General features: G+C 33.3%; 2 protein-coding genes and 1 pseudogene across 2 annotated transcripts; 2 read left to right on the top strand and 1 right to left on the bottom strand.

Annotated features, from left to right (window-relative positions):
• Nucleotides 1-1,289: 1,289 nt before the first annotated feature.
• On the top strand, nt 1,290-13,254 carry LOC120342611 (glycine--tRNA ligase-like). The gene is made up of 17 exons (XM_078110810.1): nt 1,290-1,371; nt 2,557-2,788; nt 3,714-3,881; nt 4,007-4,208; nt 4,460-4,601; nt 4,744-4,909; nt 5,501-5,646; nt 5,738-5,887; nt 6,083-6,245; nt 6,795-6,959; nt 7,453-7,561; nt 7,969-8,113; nt 8,743-8,830; nt 8,918-9,028; nt 11,240-11,333; nt 11,772-11,962; nt 12,528-13,254. The coding sequence occupies exons 2-17, from the start codon at nt 2,624-2,626 to the stop codon at nt 12,630-12,632; spliced, it is 2,310 nt and encodes a 769-aa protein (XP_077966936.1). The 5' UTR covers nt 1,290-1,371; nt 2,557-2,623; the 3' UTR covers nt 12,633-13,254.
• A 544-nt stretch (nt 13,255-13,798) lies between these two features.
• On the top strand, nt 13,799-19,312 carry LOC120342961 (uncharacterized). Its single transcript, XM_078111060.1, has 3 exons — nt 13,799-14,259; nt 14,424-14,536; nt 19,053-19,312. The coding sequence occupies exons 1-3, from the start codon at nt 14,098-14,100 to the stop codon at nt 19,246-19,248; spliced, it is 471 nt and encodes a 156-aa protein (XP_077967186.1). The 5' UTR covers nt 13,799-14,097; the 3' UTR covers nt 19,249-19,312.
• Nucleotides 19,313-21,116: 1,804 nt separating this feature from the next.
• LOC144420838 (phosphatidylinositol transfer protein alpha isoform pseudogene) lies at nt 21,117-21,935 on the bottom strand (annotated as a pseudogene).
• Nucleotides 21,936-22,377: the final 442 nt, after the last annotated feature.

Below are 22,377 nucleotides of genomic sequence, written 5' to 3'. Positions count from 1 at the left end.
TTATTCTGTTTTATGTTATTGAAAACTGTTGTCTTGTTAATGTATAAGAGGCTCATAGCACCACTCTCAGACTCTTTCATATGTACCGTACTCGATAAGTTGGATAAGATGGGAATCCAAATGTGTGTTAGTTTGCAATATAATAAATTATGCCAGTAGATGTTTAGGGGGTTCAAGTTAGTGTAGTGTTTGACAACTTTCGAGTAAATTATATGCTATCGAATTACAAGCATGGCTTAACTACACTAAACCTGTAAACCCAGCAACTGTATCAAGAAGTCTGCGAATAAAAATACCATAATTTAGATGGGCATATCATAAACTGTTTTATTTAAAACCTGTGTTACATAATAAAACACACACACAAATATGGGGTTTAGTGAAGTAAACGCTGTGACTGTTCAAATAAAGCCAAACAAACAAAAATATGTGAATTTTAATGTGATAAAAAAAAGTATTCAGCTTGAAGTGACGCTTGGGAGACCCTGTTGACAAACAAAAAGTTCAAACACACAAAAAATTAGTCAATCTGGTTGATTGGGGTAATCAGAGTTAAATTTAATTTTGGCGTAATTCGTCCATGATGAGTTTTTCGCGGTTTACTATTGACAAGCAAAGTCAAGTAGCCTAGCTTAGCGTCTTAAGTGATATGCAGGATATGGCATGCAGAATTTGTTGATCTCTCAAAAGTCTTAAGAAAAAGGGGCGCATGACGCAGAAAAAAAATTATTGAAATAGGCGTTGGTTTAGTTCAAATCAAATCTACTCAATTTCCAGCCAAGCAGCTATGTCCCATGCAGTTTAGAGACACATTTATTTTAAAAAATGAAAATTTGGATGGTGTTTTCACATCCTATTTTTTTTGATTGGCGTTATTAAATCACTTATAGCCTAGCATTCTTTTTCACACCACATTTGTGTTTGGTGATCTTTATGCAGTTGCGGGCTTACGGCGTTTACTTCGCGAAACCCCAAATATGAAATATAGACGTCTGAAGGACAAGCAAATACTTATTTTAAGTTTTAATCACGAAGAATATCGGCTACCGTTTGATTATTTCTGAGCATATTGTCTTGCGTTTATATATGCTGCGAGTTTTCATTTCACAGTTTTGTAGGTGAAATTACCACGGTCAGACTTGACTGCGACTCTCGACCGATGAACAGAAAAGTGAATTACACTACCGGTACAGTATTAGAAAGCGTATTTATAAAGTTTAATATAACCCTGCATGTCGTACTGGCCAGTGCGGAACGACACGTGCAATGTTTTGTTACGCTTTACTAGTTATTTCATCATTCATTTCGTTCGCGTCCGCGTCGTATTGTCGGAGTAACGTCGGCCCGATCTTGATTAACCCATAACAAATAATTTGTGCAAACCAAAAAATTTGGGGGGTTATGATATTATTAACATACCCATTTTTACAATGTGCATGTACATAATTAGTGTCTTGGATTATTATAAAGCTAGAGAATGTGATTATAATGAGGATTACAATCATATTTGTATGTCCTTTGTTGAATACAATATTGGACAACAACTTAGTACATTTTGGGGGATTAGAACTAAAAATACATGTTTACATAGATTTTGTCCTCAAAGTGAGTATAGATTAATATTAGAATTTTTAAGAAAGCATAACATAAGTAGTACAGATATAAAAGAAGATATGCATAAAACTATTTATAAAAAAATTGTTATTTCTATGAATGGGGACAGATTAATTTTTCTACGCAATTGTAATTTAAATATTGCATGTGAGAATATTCATAATAATATTCTGGCAAACTATATGAAAACCTTTAATTTCAAGTTAATGTGGGATATTTTACCAGTAAAAACAAAACCTGGAATAAGAAATATAGCAGGAAATGATATGTGTGTGTTATGTGGAAAAGAACCAGAATTTGTTAGCCATCTATTTATGAATTGTGAATATTTCGATTATGTTTTTGATTTTATGGAAAATACTGTAAGGAAATTAAATAATGCCAGGCTTTTGAAAAATTATGAAACTTGTGTTTCATTGGATTTAAGCTATTTGTTACATTCCAACATTACAAGACGAGATTTAGATATTATTGTTTATTTAATTTCAATCACTAGATATAAAATATGGATACAAAGAAATTCTGTTATATTCGAAGGTAATCCCCCTAATCAGCACCTAGTTATCAAACAAATAAAAACTGCAATCACTTACAGACTCAACATTGAAAAAAATAGAAAATCACTAAATTTTGTCAGAGAATTTGAAATACTAAGGAATTGTATTTGAACTATAAATCTAGTGTGTATAAATTTAGTATATATTAAAATGAACATGTCTAATATATATTTAATTTTTTACGTTTATTGTACATAATCTAACTCAATATACTAAAAATTGATGAATTGTATGCCGATGCGATCAACACCTCAAACACTGATGGAATGGACATATGAAAAATGAATATTGGATTATTTATCTTATGATTGCTCGAATGGTTATATACTTTTTGTTATAATTTATTATATTATCCCATTAAAAAAAAAAAAAAAAAAAAAAAATACTACGACGACTTTTTTCTGTAAACTGCGTTGCATGTCATTCTAATTGTGCTGATTTTTAGCGTTTGTATGAATATTAGAAGAACATTTTTTTCCGTGAACTTAAAAGATTTGGCGAAGGGTTTGAAATTTGGTCCAGCAACTAATTTACAAAATTGTTTGCTGCGTAAAAATCAGCAACGGAATTCGCTACTGTTGAATTGGGAAAGATATTTTGCGTCCCCAACTGCTCGGGTGAGACCCGTTTTATTTTGTTATACTGTCTTTATACAAAATAACTGTCTAATTAGCTATAACAGTCAGACAGTAGGCAATACTGCAATAACGAACTACTGAACTAAGCAGATAAGTTTGCAAAATACCTACCGTCAGACCGTACTGCCGTACGGTACCGTACCTTCGAACCTTGCCATATTTTGTTAATTTCCTGATTTCAATAATACCTACTGTAATATCAAATAGTAGTCTATCTATGCTATAGGGCAGGTATAATTTTATTTTTACTCCATAATCAGCATACTGACATAAATACCAGGCAATATAAAATATTATCCAACCTGATTTAGGTACTGAATTACAGAAGAGTAAACAGAATAAAAAAGTTTTTTTCTCACAGAAATGTATTGTTCAGTTGTTAAAGACAGTGCCGTGTGTTTATTCACCTAAAATTTTGTTAAAAGTTGTTGATTCTTCGAAACATATAGATTGAAGTACCGTATGCTAACCTTACAACTTCATTTGGTTCACTGATTCCTGGATTCTGTAATTGCGTTGTGCTAAGCCTGTAAGCATTAGGAATACGCTTTCCATCACACCTCTGATTACCCCGTGGGAGTTACTCTGATAATAATTGTGATTCTCATACCGAACATCCATGGACTTCAGGACTTTGTAACCAGACAAGAAGCCCTAGATGGCAATAGGATTTTCAACTTCCCTAATCCTAATTGCTGAATTTTTAATAGCATCAGATTGCAGATTTAAAAAGTTTAATAGTCTCGTTGAAAACATAGTTTTAAACGGCGTATTCTAATTTCTCCTATTTGTCTGACAATTCACTGATTTGGACGTGAATTATACAGTTATATGTCCGTACTTGAACACTATTCCAGTATAATGTTTTGATTGGTATGCTTTATTATTATATTTTTTCAATCAGGTTCCGAAGAAAAAATTAAAAGAAGCTGAACTGCAACTAAGATTAAAAGAACAAGAGATTTATCGAAAGAATTTAATAAAACATTTGTCTCCAGACATAAACGAAACAATGGATGAAATTGAAATGGAAAAACAAATGCAACCACTGCGACTCTCAGTCAAAGAGCAGGTCTGTTCAACTCCTCTTCTTTTCACTGTGTGTTTTAAGTGTTTGGTTTTGAATCATGTACTTTTTGAACCATATTTTAGTGAGGATTGGTATTATATTTATCATATTAAAGCATTGTTTTACAGGGTGACATTGTTCGATCACTAAAAGAAAGCAATGCTGCTGTTGTTGATTTACAACAAGCTATCGCAGAGTTGAAAGTACGAAAGAGAAAACTTCAAGAAAAGGAAAATGAACTTGCATCCAAAGAACAGTTTCCAAGAAAAGTTTTTGATGATACTATCAAAAGAAGATTCTTTTATGGACAAGCATTTGAATTATATGGGGGTTTGTATGAATTTAATCGAAATGAATTTGGACACAGTGCTTTTTTTCTGTGCTGAAGTTTATTGTGCTTAAATGCTATGTTCTGTTCTAGTTTAATGTTTCATATCATGATTTGATATATCTATCTTTATTAATTAGCAATAATATGTTATACATTGGAAATGCCACCCAAGTACATTGGATATCATATCATTATATCTGCATTGCAGAACAATATATTTCTTGGTTTTCCACCATTTTATTTAATCTAGGTGTCAGCGGATTATATGATTTTGGGCCAGTGGGTTGCATGTTGAAGAATAACATGATTGCAGAATGGAGGCAACATTTTATAATGGAAGATCAGATGTTGGAAATTGACTGCACAATGCTAACACCTGCGCCTGTTCTCAAGTAAATAATCTTTATTATAATCAGTGGGGATTTGCATTGAATAAATCTAGGCAGCGAAATATATTGTTTGAAAAATGAATATGTTTAATAGTAACAAAAAAATTCACATTTTTCATAATCGTATTCTATGATATGATTTCAGAACTTCTGGTCATGTTGAAAGATTTGCTGATCTGATGGTAAAAGATGTGAAAAATGGTCAATGTTTTCGTGCCGATCACTTGTTAGAAGGTCATTTAGAAAAATTGTGTGAAAGCAAGAAAACTTCAGAAGAGGAGAAAGGAAAGATGAAAAACATTATGAATCAGGTCATTGTCTACAAAGTGTCTTTACTTGCTATACGAGCAGCCATGATATGGCCATATATGCATTGCCTATTTGCCTGCTCAGTTCATTACATCATGGGTGAAAGATAGATACAACCAGATATTTTCATTCTCTACTGCCAACATGATTATGTTGACTTTGATCGCAATACTGTATTGTGCATCTGTGAGTTGGTATGTTAGCACTCATTTTTGACTACAAACACTTTTGGCTATCTCTACTGTTGAATGATTTACTCAATCGACTAAGAAGCCATTATCTATATTTAGCACCTCCATTACAAACCATGTCCAAATACCATAAAACCAGTTGACTTTTATATAATTGATAAAGACCCACACCAGATGAGACGCAATAGTTTCCCATAAAATTATGTTCAAGCTGTCTATTGTTCTTTTCTCTAGTGAGATAAACATGAAATTATTTTTTGTAGTTAACTGCACATTTTATTTTGATTCAGCTGTAATATTAGCATTTAATATTCACATGTCAAATGGAATCCGGGCTGATCCCATTTTCAATAGCATGATTCTTTCGTCAGATTAAAATTCTAACTTTTTTTTATATTGCAGATTGATAATTACGGAAAAGAAGAACTTGGGAAACTAATGACAGAATATAAAGTGAAATCACCAGTATCTGGAAATGATGTTTCTGAACCACTTGAATTCAATCTGATGTTCCAGACTGACATTGGACCTGGTGGAGCAATTCCAGGGTATTTTCTGTTGCATATTTTTATTAGTTAAAATGAAAAGAAACTAAGCAAAACATCTGTGTGTTACAAATACTCTCATTTACTTTTGCAGGTACTTGCGGCCAGAAACAGCGCAAGGTATCTTTCTCAACTATAAGAGATTACTTGAATTTAATCAAGGAAAATTACCCTTTGCTGGTGTTCAAATTGGAACATCGTTTCGAAATGAAATTTCACCAAGATCTGGACTTATAAGAGTTCGGTATGTAGGTCTTCATTTTATACAATGAAAACAAACAGAAAAACCTCATATTGTAATTCAAAATAAAATTACTGTCTTAAATTCATTCTCGCCAAGTTGGAGACTCAATATTCTGTTCTGTGACATGCTACGTCTATTCTAAAAAATGTATGTTTATATATAAGAATGTGTTGTCACTTTCATTCTCATTTGTAGAGAGTTTCCAATGGGAGAGATTGAACATTTTGTTGATCCATTAAACAAAAATCATCCTAAATTCACATCAGTTGCAAATCTAAAAGTTATGATGTATTCAGCAAGAGCTCAATTGAGTGGTGAAGCAGCTAGCATGCATAACTTAGGAGATGCAGTCAAGGAGGTTTGTATTGGAAGACTATGAATAGCAACTGTCATCTTCTATTTCCTTGTGCTTGTGTTAAACATTCATTGAACCCTTTTGTTTTTTAATGATTTCATTATCTATGTGGTCTCTCCTATTTCTATGTGTTTCTTTTCATAAGATGTTTCAGATATACCAGAAAGAATTTATTGATAATTTGTTTTCTTGTATAGTTTGTGAATTCAATTTCAGTGTTTTTTCAATAAAATGCTTGAACTAACAGCTACTCGAAATATGAACATTTCGGCTTAGGATACCAGAATCGCTTGCCAGATTTAACAGTGGATCTTAATTTAAATTGCATGAGGCCCTTCAATGAATAAAGTTTGAATGTAAGAAGTCGTCTTTCTTGATATACTTCCCAACTTTGTGCGATGTAAAGTTATGCAAAGTTGTTATACAAAATTGACACCATGAGGTTTCCAAGTCAATCATGTTGAAAAGAATTTGATGCAATGTTATTACAGTTATATTTACATTATTAATCACAACAATGTTTATATCGATTTTATTGATGTTTATTTTCAGGGTATAGTAAATAATGAGACATTGGGATATTTCATGGGAAGAATATATTTATTCTGTATGAAGATTGGAATTAACCCAATGAGATTCAGATTCAGACAACATATGGATAATGAAATGGCTCATTATGCTTGTGATTGTTGGGATGCAGAATGCAAAACGTCTTATGTAAGTAGTGGTAATAGATTACTTCGGGATATTCTCTTATTCTGCTGTTCATAGCTTTTAAAAATCAACACACCATTCAGCACAGTATAATACTATTTTTCTCAGCACTCCCATCATGCTTTGTAATAAGCTTTTGTGATTGTCAAATTTTTTTCAAATTCTTTTTGAGTTGATGTAGGGCGTAGGTTTATATCTAAGATGTTATAACATGAATCAACATATCATGAAAGAATTTAGCTTAGGTTAATATTGAAATAAATGATATTTCAAAAAGTTCATAATTAATCCTATTTTATTAGATATTACAACATTTTTTTCTAATTTTTCAAAGTGAGATTTTGCATGTAACATGGCCTGCTTGGAGATCATTTTGGAATATTCGAAACTGAGAAGAATTGTAGATTCGAATTCTATAGTAGCCTATATATATCTGCTTGGAAATGAACACTAGTTTTTCCATTTTTGTATATCATGTATGTATTTTCTGTAACAGGGATGGATTGAATGTGTTGGATGTGCTGACAGATCATGCTATGATTTAACTTGTCATGCCAAAGCAACAAATGTTGATCTTGTAGCAACACGACCACTTGATGAACCTATATCCTTTTTCCTAAACTTTAAAATTACTTATCATTATTGCTCTCGTAATTGTTTCGAAAAAACTTATGAAAGTAAAACATTACAGCTGTTAACAATATGGACTGAACTGTGTTTTCGAGTTGGTATGAAAATACATATTTTTTTGTGTTTTTATTAGCAAGATGAGTCAACTTAGTTATTCAAAGCTCAAGTTATACATCTTTTTTTGAAATCACATCACTTTAATATATGTGCGACTACAATAAAATTGAAGTATATTTTTGTTAGAAAATTTGAGTAATTCTTTTGAAAACCTGAACCCTATAGATGTATTGATGATTTTGTCCAAATAAAGTTTGTAGCCGTATTCAATCATTTATCAAATATATTACAACATTTGGATTTTTTTCTTAACTCGTTTCATACAAAGTAGTTGAAGTATTGGAAATGATTCCAAACAAGCAATTGATCGGAAAAAATTTCAAAGCTGAAGCAAAAGCCTTGCAATCATTATTATCAAATCTTGACAAAGAAGCAATCAAAAATCTAGAAAGTAAACTTGAAGCTGATGGGTAAGATCTACTATTTAAATAATGTTGAGAAAAATCTAAATTTCGCTGGGTTTATGAACATGGGAATGTTTTATGCAAGTTTGTAAGTCATTCATCAGCACTTAAAGACAAAAATTCAATGAATACTGATGCTTGATATTCACATTATACAGTATTTTAACGAAACATATTTATTAGATCAATATCCAGTATCCGGAATTGGGATTTATATGGTTTCAACTTATGTAGTATAATAAGCTGTCTAATACAATAGGATGATGACCTACAGACGCGGTTCTAGGTTGCTGCCTTGCAATCAATTAATAAACCCATACATTTATTTCATATCATTAATAAGATACACATAAATCCTAGATTTTGTTGACAAAACAACATGTTTTGTCACATTTAAATTTGAGTTTCAAAATTCTTAAAACCCAATTTTTTTAATAGCATTATTTCATTTGAACTCAATTCTTTAGCGTTTTTATTATTTTTTTTATTGCTCAGTGAGACAATTTGATGCTTCCCAAGTCAAATGCGTGATCACATGTTATTGAATACAAATTTTTTGTAAACGGAATTGCAGGATTTTCCACGAACTCATTTATTATTTGACAGATATTTGTGCAATACTCTTTTTTTTCTAGATCCTATGATTTAAATGATTGTGATGGGAAGCTATTCAGAATCACTAAAGAAATGATGAAATTCAAGAAATCTTCAAAAACTGTACAGGTCAGAAGACAATCCTAAACTTAATTATCATTAGGTTTGCATGAAGTATTCTTGAGTTTTGATTTCCGTACATTTGTTATTTCATAGGTGGAAGAATTTGTTCCTTCAGTTATCGAACCATCTTTTGGATTTGGTCGATTACTCTACAGCACATTAGAACATAATTTCAGGATACGTGCTGCAGATGAACAGAGAACAGTAAGATGTTTAATATGTGATTAACTGGGGCTCCCGAAGTATGCGAACCAAGATGGCGGACATCGGAATGTAAAATGTGTACTAGGTTAGGGTTAGGCCATAATTTTAGGTATAAATACTACCGGAGGCTCTTGGCTAGTCTTCGAACTGATAATAGGACTAAAATTAGGAAAATTGGAAAAAAATTATCGCCTAACCCTAACCTGTTACCCATGTTACGTTCCGATGTCCGCCATCTTGGTTCGCATACTTCGGGAGCACAGATTAACTTATATGTAGAATGTGAATACATTTTTGGAACAGATCATTCTTAATGATATCAAAACAATCATATTTGAATTGATCTGTAAATAATTGGGTTCAGTACTCCGAATTCCTATTTTTTTGATTCTAGGAATTATTTAGTACAGTTTTTATCTGAAAGTCTCACAATATTACCATAAAGGCCTTATTGAAAATAGGGTACTCGTTTAGTATGTGAACCAAGATGGCGGACACCGGAGCGTAGTATGTGTACCAGGTTGGGATTAGGTCATAATTTTCAGGTACAAATACTACAGGAGTCACTTGGCTGGTCCCCGAACTCGTGATAGAACTAAAATAAGGAAAATTAGAATAAAATTGTGTCCTAACCCTAACCTAGTACACATACTACATTCCGGTGTCCACCATCTTGGTGCACATACTATGGGAGCGCTGAAAAAGTTCTTAAAATGTAAAAACTGGAAAAACAATTAGATCACTGATTATCTGTAATTCATCTCTATTTTTAAAACAAATTATTACTGTATATTTGTCTTAATGAATCCCAAAACTTTGAAATTCTACCTCGATTTCTACTATACTCTTTGAAAGCATAAAATTTTTATCTCATTCTTTATCTCCCCACCTCTGGCTATGACAACGAATTATATGCTCATTATATCTGGCGTATTTCTACTTAGCTTGCTATCTGGATTCTGGATGCCTCTAATCCAGGGGTCACCAAACTTTTTTGACTGCGGGCCAGGTATGACTCAAACTGTGTTGAAACGAGCCGGACGAATATTTTTGTCAATGCAATACAATAAATTCTCAAAAGTTTGGAAATCAATTCAATTTATTCAACAATATAAATTCTACATTTCTGAAGACTTGAATATCAAATTCTATATTGCAGAATATAGATTGAGAACATCATAGTAAAACAAATATACAATATTTTTAGACAACTATCCTTAGGTTAGATGTTAGCAAAACATTGCTGCATAGCCGCATGTAAGCAGTACAAAAGTTAACGTGACTTGTGAAGTTGGAGCAGTACACGAGAGATTACAGTACTATTAGTGCAAAATGCACGATCAACGTTCATTTTAGCATAAGAAACGAACCAGTAACAGTTTCGCCGAAAGCATGTGCCAAGAGTACATCTTTCGCAGAATATGTTGCGTACCGATAGAGAATTTGAGCGTATTTTATCACAGCTATTCCTAGAATAATACAACTTCTAAGAAGGCAAAATGATGATTGACTAGGGCTGAGCATATACTAACACCTGGTGATTTCAGAATCGAATCAGATTTTTTTTTCGAATCGAATCTCGAATACTTGTAAATATATAATTGCAAACGACTTTTTTATTGTAATTGTTCCTGTCAACAAATGAATTACTGAAAACATAGAATAAATCACTCAGACAGATTACTGAGTGTTTACATACAATAAGAAACACGTTTTATCAATAACCCACTACAGAAAATAGTCATATGTCAGGATTGCATTGAAAAATTATGGCTTCACCTCGACCCTTAGTGGGAAGACTCAAAACAAGATGGCCGCAATTCGAAATTTTACTCTGAACCAATTCGAAATAATTTACTATTCAATTCGAATATTCGATTGAAAATGCCCAGCCCTATGATTGACCTTTTTGTTTCATACTTAAATTTCCGAAACACAACCAAAAACTAGCGAATTCCATTCAAAATCACAAAAACGAGGTAATGTTTATAACTACGACTGGGAATCTGTCTGAGTGGATGCGAAGAAGCTATTGTTACGCCACTTTTTGCATCTTGCTGATTGGCCAATGTTACGAAATAAACTAGGAATTTCGGACAAAACTTCGTTCATGTTATTTCGGGCCAGATGAAAGGACGCTGTAGTTTGGTGACCCCTGCTCTAATCAATACTGATGCAAGTGTATTGGAGTATTATATTTTTATTTTACAGTTTTTCTCGCTACCTCCCCTCATATCACCATATAAGTGTTCTCTACTTCCACTGAGCAATAAAACAGAGTTCGATCCATTTATAAGAACATTGTGTAAGTTGTAATTATGCTTACGTGAAATATCTTGGGAGGATATATGCTAGTGATATTAGGTTAGGATTTGTTGTTCCTATATTTTATTCAACTTTACAATCAATTCATAATTGTGATTATGTCATTGTTCAGATTAAGTTGTTTTAATCAAGGATGTTCTCAAAAATATTCTACATTATTATGAATTAATTCCCACTGGAAACTGGTAAATCTTATAAATCAGATGATAGATCGAAATATGTGTAGTCAATTGCAAGCCTGTTATAGACAGCATCAACTGAAGCGATAACTATATTCTGGATTTGAGACAATTTCTTATCTTTGTAAGCAAATATCAAATTAATATATGAGGTTTCCATGTAGTACCTCTTCTGTTGTTAGTTTATATATTCATTTTTTCATTGTTTTATTCAGTATTTAACATTTTTCTATTTGCAGCGGAGCTTTTAACCAAACTTGGTGTTTCACATAAAGTTGATACTTCATCTGGTTCCATTGGCAAACGTTATGCTAGAACTGACGAAGTTGCCATACCTTTTGGAATCACAGTTGATTTTGATACAATCAGAATGGAACCACATACTGCCACTCTACGTGAACGAGACACACTAGTTCAAATTAGAGCTAAGGTAAGATCAAATCCCCCACAAATTACCAAAAAAAATTTGTGTTACTGATTCGGCTAGGATCATGTCAAATCTGAGGTTTATCAATAGTACCTAATGTAAACAATTATTGTGTTAAAATGTCTTTGTTTATTATGTATTAGCGAATTTCTCCACTACAAGATAACTGTTGACATAAGCTAGTATACTACCTGCAATAAATTGACTAGTGGCTACCAAAGTTGATTAGGTTTTGAGTCTACTCAACTCGAGTCACCTTTTATTAATGACTCAAAGTATCTGAACAAGATAACTCATCACTCGGGGGTTTGTCATCAGCCAGTCAAATTTGACCAGTGATTGATTCGAGGTTGGAATGACCTTTGACTCGACTTGACGCGGGCTTAGAGACTCTTACCCAACACTGGTGACTAATAATTTATTAGCGTTAACTGAGTGGATTTTTTCCCTTTAATTTTGATAAAGTTTTGAACAGATGTTTTTCAAATTTAAGCTTCTACCTACCTATTCTAGTTCAAAGTTTTGCAAAACAAACCGTTTGTACCTAACAATGATTTCTTTTTTACAGATTGAAGAACTACCACAAATTGTTGCAGATCTTTCGAGCGGTGTGACAACATGGAAAGAAATTATGGATAAATATCCATTGTTTGAAGAACAGCAAACAAAATAGAAAATCACTTATGTATAAAGTTTTTGCAAATGTGTCTAAGTTTTACTATTGACTGAATATGTATTGTAGGGTGTTAGTTAGAGTAAGTAATAGTGCTGGGTTGGTTTAGCTTAATTAGTACGTCGCAAAATGAAACAATCATGGGATGACAATCAGAATGCTTGCTATACATGATGCCACACTTCTAACAGTTCTTTGAATTTGTATTGTTTTTGTTTATGAAGCAGTTGTTAACTTTGTCTCAAACTATGAATTTCTTATTATTTGCCATGTTGTGTTAGGATACATTTAGCCTCTATCTTTTACTCTCTCGAATAATACATACAACCATCAACACCCATCCAGAATCTCTCAATCTGTAGGTCAAAATTAGTCTAAGCTTTTCCATCCTGATACTTAAGATTGTTCGAACAGCACTGAAACATTTATTTTTACCGTGAGCACTGAACTTTCTGAGCGTGGTCTTTTGACTTTTTAGGACAGGCCGCAAAAGGGAATGTATGTTGTATTATCCTATCTTGAACGATGACACTGACTAAAGATAAGACTAAAACTATTTTGCAATCATGGTTGTAATTAACAAATGTTTATGTTCATGACAAATAAAAGTAAAAATCAAAAATCTTTTGTCGAGTTTTTCGGAATCATGGAAGGCGCAAGTAGAATCCTAAAAGTGCGTCACGTGTTCACTACCAGAATTCCGTTTTCCTTCATCGTTTTTCCTGAAAATGCACCGAAACAAGGCGCGGTTGCGCGTCCCTCTACATTATCAAAAAAACGTCTATATTGTTATCGAGTAGACGTAAGGTATAGTCATTGTTGCGGAAAGATTCATTTCAGGAGGTACGTTCTCAAAAATTCATACAATGTATTACGTTGCAGGTAAGGCAATACGTGCGACATTTTTGCCGGTGTCTCCAAAATGTCTTGAACCACGTGTCCCACTTGACATGTTAGGAGTAATATGATTATATGTTTTTAATATTAACGGGAATGCGAGCATTCGAATTGAGTTGTATTAGAGCTTGAAATGATTGAAATACTATGGTTCATCTCGACCTGCACTATTTTCTCCACATAGAATAAAGGCTTGGAACTTTTGAGAACAGTATGCCATCTCCATCAAGAGTCTTGGTTTCTTCGGCCATTCCTCGGTAATTGTACGAATTTGCGATTCCCCATTATGTATCGTGATGTCTCGAATGCGATCAAAACAATAGTAATCGATTGTATGAAGTTGTAAAGGAGATACTTACAAGCGCTATGGAAAGCTCTTGGATACCTCAAGTAATGGAAGCACTTGATTAGAGCTGACAAGTGTTTAGCTGTAACCGTCATCAACCATATATATATATGTATAAGTACACAAGTTTTGCGGTAGAAACCACACGACTGTTCAAAAACTATATACAGTTAAGAGTTAATATATATAATTTTAAGACAGCGGTTTAAAAAGTTTATTGCAATGGTTGAAAGGTTATCTGACGAAGATAAGTCGTTATTCAAGGAGGCGTTCAATAGTTTTGTTAAAGAAGAAGGAGGCCCTATTCAGGTCGAACAAGCTGGAGACGTTTTAAGAAAAATGGGTCTTACTCCGACACTCGAAGAAATAGAAGAATACAAACTGGTATTTGGTTAATATATATTTATTATTTTGCATTCTCTTTTGCTGCTCTCGATATATTACGATTGTTCTCCTAGTCATATGAATGGGCACAAAATACCCATCATGTACTTTTCTATATGCGCATTACTTGTATATATATATATATATATATATGTTATTTTCAGGAAATTGATCCACAGTATATGGGTGACATCAGCTATGAGACAATGTTAGATTTATACGCCAAACTCGTAAAACCGCCACATGAACTTGAAGACGAAATAGCAAAGGCATTCAGGTAATGACTTACTTACTGTGTTCGTTAATGTTGTGGGAATATTTTGGCTTGAGAGTAGGCTTCAAACAATATTGTCTACGCCGTAAGCGACAACAATGGGTAAATCCGAAACAATTGGCTGATTCCGATACACCATTCAATGAGGATGGCATCGCAGTAGAAATATCGCATTGCCTACAAGATTATGTTCGCGTGTCGCGATGGATATTCGGGCACAGAGAAACACGGCACGTGATGAACCATAAATTGAAATATTTTTTGGAGTCGCAGCGCATATAGTCATTATAAGCTTTTGTGTTGGAATATTACGTCATCGGTAGAGCTGAGCATTTCGATATTCGACGCATCTTGTTTTTTATTTTTATTTCAGTTCGGGATTGGAAATATTTAGCAAGCGTCATTCCGATTTTAACCACAAAATTTTTGGTTTATTTGTTTTAGATTTCGCGGAGTTTCATTTGTGAATATATCGCCCAAATAATCGCCGTTATCTCGTTATTTGTGTCTACAGTCAGAATAATGTTGAATGAAGTTTATTATATGCGAATAAATACATATAATATAAATGCATACTGTGAATTACAATACTTGAATGAACTTGTTGAATAAACAACATGATTTTAACGTGTGTATACAATATATTCATAGAGTTTTTATAGTTTATTTTAGGTTTCGGACATCCCTCGTACAGTTCCAATATTTAACATATTCTTTAATTCAATCATAGTTTGCTCTTCTTTCTTCAACACGTCATTCATACCAACACCATGCCATTCCTTCATTGAGCAATAAACTTGGCGATGGAAATTGAGAAATAGTCGGCCGTAAAATTTCATTATCATATTTTCCATGACCTTTTGCAACCCCCTCCACATAAAATTACATTTGACAAGTTTATATACACACATGTGCGGTTGGGCTGAATCCTTTTGTTTCAGTTTCTCCATCCAATCTTCCGCCAAAGGTCCCCTTGCAATTCCATCTCTTGAAAGTGTGAATTCTTTCGGATCTGTATTTGCTGTGTAATCTCTTGAGTCGACTGGGTTATTCACAATGTCAACGTTTATCACTTGCCTTTTATCCAGTTCATCATTAGAGAGATCAAAAATGTTTTCTATTTCTCCAAAATCTGACACATGCTTTGAATCAATTAAAACAAAGAAACTATCTTTCATATAATCGTTAGTAATTGTGGTTTTGCAATGGGATGGATACCCGTTGAATGATTTTCCATGTACTTCGAGAGATCCACTTGGTGCCAGCTTTCTTATAATAGACGGTATTTTTGAGTATAAATGGTATATTTTATGAGTGTATTGATGCTTCCCATGCTCCTCATTCTCGCCTGGTTCATTCGTCACCCATTCTACACCTTCTCCGCCTCCAGTTTCTTTCTTATTTGCTTCAGTGACAGACCAACGTTGAGCGAACTGAAATTCTTCCACACTGATTGGTAAGACGATGCGAAATTCTTTGATAATCATATTGACAAAAAGAAATACTAAGTAAAACACAACTCTTTGAATAAACAACAAAGATATATATTTATCGGAATAGAATAAATTTTAACAGAGTTCAACTTCGTATCGCGTAAGATCATGACGACATCGGTTCATCGCAAAAGTAAGAAACTGATGTACATGGTATTCATAAATATGTTTACAACTTGTAAAATTGATTAATGAACTGTACAATATATATATATATATATATTTAAGGTCAAAACGATATCTGGACACCTTGTATATATATATATCTTGAAACATCCATGACTGTAGTAGGTTTCGCTACTAACAACAATTTTGTTGCTACTTTAATCAAAATTCAAACCAAAAATATATACCTGGTGTGGCATTTGTGTAATTGAAACAAAAGACTGAAACTCAATAATGATTTCAGGCATTTTTACCACCAACCTAGAGCTCGCATCAAATTTAAGTTGACCAATATTTGACAAGGCTTCAAGAGGACGTTAGTAGTCTTTTAGGTTATAAATTCAAATAAATAATACAGGTTCTACCCAATCAGAATGTCGCCATCAACAAACACACTTGAACGTTAGCTAACCGCTAACGTTAGTAGTCTTTTAGGTTATAAATTCAAATAAATAATACAGGTTCTACCCAATCAGAATGTCGCCATCAACAAACACACTTGAACGTTAGCTAACCGAAAAGCATAATGCTGTCTGTGCAGTCATAACCTGAATCAAAATTTCTCTAACAATTGCTGTGATTTTATGCAAACCAAGAACTTTATCAACCATTCTGCCTCTGCAGATTTTTGAAATACTCCACTTCAAAATTTATTCAAATTGACAGTCTTGTGCGCTGGATTTAGGGTGGATTGCAAAAACTGTTCTTGGTGATGTTCATGTTTTCAGTGTCACTCACTGACTGAGAGCATCGCAGTCAACAATAGATTTTAAATCCAGCAGCTCTAAATAATGCGCCATAGAAAATACAAAATGTATATATATATATATATATATATCAATTATTTGTCCATCATGTGGTAGGAGTGATTCACGTTCCACTCGATCAATCATTTTTAACGTGTCATATATTAATAGCTATGGTACATCAGTTTTCTCTTCATTATTAAACTTATGATGATTGCAAAGTGTGCAACAATATTAATCAATATCGATGATAGAAACTATATACGTGTGCGATGTCCTGAACAGCACCTCTTGGCAAAATGTTTCCGTGTTCGAGCTTATATGAAAAGAACTTCTGAACCCTTATAGCCATAACGATTTTCATATCGTTATAAAACTTATTCTATTTATATCACTGTAATGAAGCAATTGAATTACCCGTCAATTATGTGTGAATCTCTGCACACATTCATTTCTTTGCAATATTAATTGCTGTTATTTATCAATTATTGCATAAATGCGTTGTTCAATTCAAACTATTCAATTATTTTGCGTTATTGCCTCACAATTGTGATTGACATTGCTTCGATTTGATACCGCTGCATGTTTCTTCATATTATGTATGTTGAAAAGTGAAATCGCTGGTGGAAAACTGAAACCTTGTGATAAGATATTCATTAGATTTGGTAAAACATAGAATGGATGGAACGTAATATTGTTTATCAAAATACTGAGATGATTTTTATTGGTTTTTGCAAAATTATTGCCTGATTTAAACTAAAGCAATTTTCTATATAAACTATATTTTCATATGTACGATGCACATAACTTTAATTGCCTCCGCAATACTGGACATGCAATTGCACTTATATTGTTTGTGGAAAGTTACGTGGAAAGTTTCTGAGCAATATTTTGGTATTGCTCATGTAGAAGAAAGTACAAATTATGTCCCAAAATTTTGGGTAAATTCTCATTATTGATAATTTAAATTCTAAACAAGTGCATTCGTGTCGTTGACGGTCATTTCATTTTCAGTTTGCTTCTTTATGGCATGAACAAATTATAAATCTATCTTGAATATTATTCGAAACTATTGTGGCTACATTTAACAGTTCAAAAGTCAAATGGTGTTATTATATAATGACATTATGTTGTTACTTGTTTTCGTGGCGTTGTGTTTGTAACGTATGACGCTTCGTGATCTTACTATTTCTGTTAAATTCTTGTGGATAATGTAGGAATTTCCAACAACCGAGGGCATTCCGAATTATACAAATAGGGATAACAAATTTTTTTTTTTGACAAAGCAGCAAAATATTCGTATATATATATATATTTTTTGACTATAGTAAAAAACCAGAATGAAAAACCTGAAATTACATCAAAATAACATTCGCAGTCGTCTTGTTACTTATCGATCTTTAGATCGGTAAGTATGTTGATAGGTATTTGTCTGTTTGTCTGTTAGATGCACGCGATACCTCTCGAACGCGTGGCTGATTCTGCTCCACCAAATTTTGCATGTGCATTCATCATATCTCGGACCAGAAGCCTATTGATTTTGGATAATTATGTCGTATAATTAGCGAGTTATTAATTAAATAGTGATGGGACACGCGGTGTCACTATAGGGTCATGAATCGAAACCGCAGTTTCGATCGTTAAGTCTTCGGTCTCCGACCGATGTTCTCGTTATTATTTTGACAAGAAATGATACGATTCATACCGAATTATAATGTTGCCCTAAATAGTCGCCGCTCGCCGGCTCGTGAATTTTTAACAGAAGATTCACATCCTGTGTTCATATTCATCCGACATAATTGCGAATATCTTCGATATTTTTCGACTCATTACTGCGAGCTAATGGATGGGCTGGATGATAAATTCTCTCTTTGGTGAAACTAAAATTGCAATTTGTCAACCATTACCCATGGCATTTTTATCTTAATTTTTCTTAATTTTTGCGAGATCACTGAACGAAAGCCGCTGAGGAGGGTTTTTAGTGAATAGCATCTGGCCTGATAACAATAAATATGATCCAGCGTCAAATGCCTGAAATGAGATTGTGTCAGGCGCCTTTCACCCGTAACAATTTATTTGATTATTAAATACGTGTTTATCTTGATTCTATTTCAGAATTCTGGATAAGGATAAAAACGGATTTATTGATGCTACTGAACTTCGAAATACATTGACTACCATTGGAGAGGCATTAACAGAAGACGAAGTTGACGAAATGATTGCCTACATGGACACGAATGGGGATGGCAAAATTCTTTATGAAAATTTCATTAAAGACGAACCGGGACCTACTGCGGCACCGGAGGAGTAACTCTATAGCCAGTTATTCTCTGTTATTATTTCATTTATAAATTATACATAATATTTTCTCGAAAGTTTAAGTGTTGTATATATAAGCTTAAACAATGCTGTAGTGTAAGGTAAGCTTTAGCCGCAGAGTAATGTAAAAGAGCAAGCCAGTACAATGACCAGAAATAAGCTGCAAAAATAGCGAGGGAAAACACATAATAATACCTCTCAAGTCTGAAACGTGTCATTTGTCTTCCACTATGGTTAAAAAAATTGCATTCAAACTCTTTACATTATTGTTCTATGTGAAAATGGGCCTATATGCTTATAAATCCAATTTCCTATTCACCAAAATGGTAGCTAAAACTATATTATGGGCACATATGCCCTACTTCGTGCCGCTGACATGATCACAATGATTTCAACTAAGTAGCCTTATAGTCGTTAAAACATCAAGGAAAGCAATTACCCCTGTTATGACAACACAAACGAGATTTGATAGGACAGAAACGTGTTATTCAACAGGGATTTCTAATTGTAATTGTAAATCATTATTCCGACAGTATGTACAGCTTTTAAATAGCACCATTGTTTTTGTAGTTCCACAGCGATGCCTGATATTTCAATAAAAAAATACACTCTAAATCACTTTTTGCATTTTTTATTGAAATATTGACAATAGCGTTGAAAAAGTGCACGGAAACGATTTTGGTTCTAAGAATAGTAGGGTGTGAACACGTACAAACGTTTTCCATGAAAACAAACAATCTAAAATGCAATGTATACTACGGAAGTCAAAATTTACTTTATAAAGTGTTTTAAAATTTTAAAAGACAAAGCATACTGCAACAGACCTGATTCATTTCAGTCGTTATGTTGAAATCTTCTGAAATACCAAAGCACGATAACACACAATTGCACTACGAGCTAATATGCAATGTTTATGGTTTATACTTTACACTCATAATTTCGTACAAAGTAAGCTGTTTTGCGAAATAACATCGATGTTAATACAAAGAGTAAGTGATTGCTAAAAGTTCGTATTTCTGAAAGAAACAAATTAGATGCTCATGTTTCAACGATCGATGAATGGAAACGGGATTCTCTGAGTTATTATTGGATAAATTTACATGGTTAGTCTTACGAGTTTAATAAGATTGCTACAAGACCGAAAAATCTTATTCAATTATCTTTTTATTTCGTGGTGTTGAAAATCATTGCGCTCCTATTGGGAGAAAAATTACGATTTGTTGATGCCATTTATACCATTGATTTCAACTTAGTAGACTAGTCGTTAAAACAATCCTACAAATTTAAATTTTCATTCAAGGAAAGAATTACTCCCGTTACGACACAACAAACGGGGTTTCAAAATCATAAACTGGCCAAAAGAAAAACACTGTTTACGTGAGCTTGTTGCTTATAATAAAGAGAACGTTTAGCCGATTTCTTCTGTTTTATGGTTCAGACATTCTTGTGTCTGAACAAGACCCATACCCTTATTGCGACCCTCAGCACCACACACCCTGAAATACTAGTCACCGTGGCAAGAGCAAATTACAAGTTAATAAAATATATTGCGAGCCTTGTTAGATATACTGTATATATATGTATATTACATCATGCGAAAAACTACATCAGTCACAAGCCCTAAAACATTATTTATAATAATGCGGTGAATATGCAGTTTGATAGTGCGGAAAAACAGTGTTATTCAACAAGAATTTGCAATCCAAAATGCTTAGCGTAACATTCTTATTTTAAAACTGGAGAGTTTTTTTGCCCAGCTGAACACGATTACTGGAAATTGTGTGCTAAATTGCTATGGGTTTGGAGGTTGAAATTGAATGAGATTATATTTTGATGCAATATACAATACTTCGGCGCACTTCATTTTTCTGTCATCCCTTGTACAGTTCCGATATTTCTCATTTCATTTAGTTCAATCATAGTTTGCTCTTCTTTCTTCAACACGTCATTCATACCAACACCATACCATTCCTTCATTGAGCAATAAACTTGGCGATGGAAATTGAGAAATAGTCGGCCGTAAAATTTCATTATCATATTTTCCATGACCTCTTGCAACCCCCTCCACATAAAATTACATTTGACAAGTTTATATACACACATGTGCGGTTGGGCTGAATCCTTTTGTTTCAGTTTCTCCATCCAATCTTCCGCCAAAGGTCCCCTTGCAATTCCATCTCTTGAAAATGTGAATTCTTTCGGATCTGTATTTGCTGTGTAATCTCTTGAGTCGACTGGGTTATTCACAATGTCAACGTTTATCACTTGCCTTTTATCCAGTTCATCATTAGAGAGATCAAAAATGTTTTCTATTTCTCCAAAATCTGACACATGCTTTGAATCAATTAAAACAAAGAAACTATCTTTCATATAATCGTTAGTAATTGTGGTTTTGCAATGGGATGGATACCCGTTGAATGATTTTCCATGTACTTCGAGAGATCCACTTGGTGCCAGCTTTCTTATAATAGACGGTATTTTTGAGTATAAATGGTATATTTTATGAGTGTATTGATGCTTCCCATGCTCCTCATTCTCACCTGGTTCATTCGTCACCCATTCTACACCTTCTCCGCCTCCAGTTTCTTTCTTATTTGCTTCAGTGACAGACCAACGATGAGCGAACTGAAATTCTTCCACACTGATTGGTAAGACGATGCGAAATTCTTTGATAATCATATTGACAAAAAGAAATACTAAGTAAAACACAACTCTTTGAAAATAAAAAACAAAGATATATATTTATCAGAATGGAATAAATTTTAACAGAGTTCAACTTCGTATCGCGTAAGATCATGACGACATCGGTTCATCGCAAAAGTAAGAAACTGATGAACATGGTATTCATAAATATGTTTACAACTTATAAAATTGATTAATGAACTGTACAATATATATATATATATATTTAAGGTCAAAACGATATCTGGACACCTTGTATATATATATATATATCTTGAAACATCCATGACTGTAGTAGGTTTCGCTACTAACAACAATTTTGTTGCTACTTTAATCAAAATTCAAACCAAAAATATATACCTGGTGTGGCATTTGTGTAATTGAAACAAAAGACTGAAACTCAATAATGATTTCAGGCATTTTTACCACCAACCTAGAG

The sequence above is a fragment of the Styela clava genome, chromosome 3 (assembly GCF_964204865.1).
Source record: "Styela clava chromosome 3, kaStyClav1.hap1.2, whole genome shotgun sequence".
Lineage (NCBI taxonomy): Eukaryota > Metazoa > Chordata > Ascidiacea > Stolidobranchia > Styelidae > Styela > Styela clava.
This window is presented reverse-complemented; position numbering and strand designations above follow the sequence as displayed.

Coding starts and splice junctions, on each gene's coding strand:
- LOC120342611 (XM_078110810.1), top strand. CDS start 2,624: ATGAATATTAGAAGAACATTTTTTTCCGTGAACTTAAAAGATTTGGCG. Junction 4,910..5,500: donor TGAAAAACATTATGAATCAG/GTCATTGTCTAC, acceptor TTTATATTGCAG/ATTGATAATTACGGAAAAGA. Junction 6,246..6,794: donor TAGGAGATGCAGTCAAGGAG/GTTTGTATTGGA, acceptor GTTTATTTTCAG/GGTATAGTAAATAATGAGAC.
- LOC120342961 (XM_078111060.1), top strand. CDS start 14,098: ATGGTTGAAAGGTTATCTGACGAAGATAAGTCGTTATTCAAGGAGGCG. Junction 14,260..14,423: donor AAATAGAAGAATACAAACTG/GTATTTGGTTAA, acceptor TGTTATTTTCAG/GAAATTGATCCACAGTATAT. Junction 14,537..19,052: donor GAAATAGCAAAGGCATTCAG/GTAATGACTTAC, acceptor ATTCTATTTCAG/AATTCTGGATAAGGATAAAA.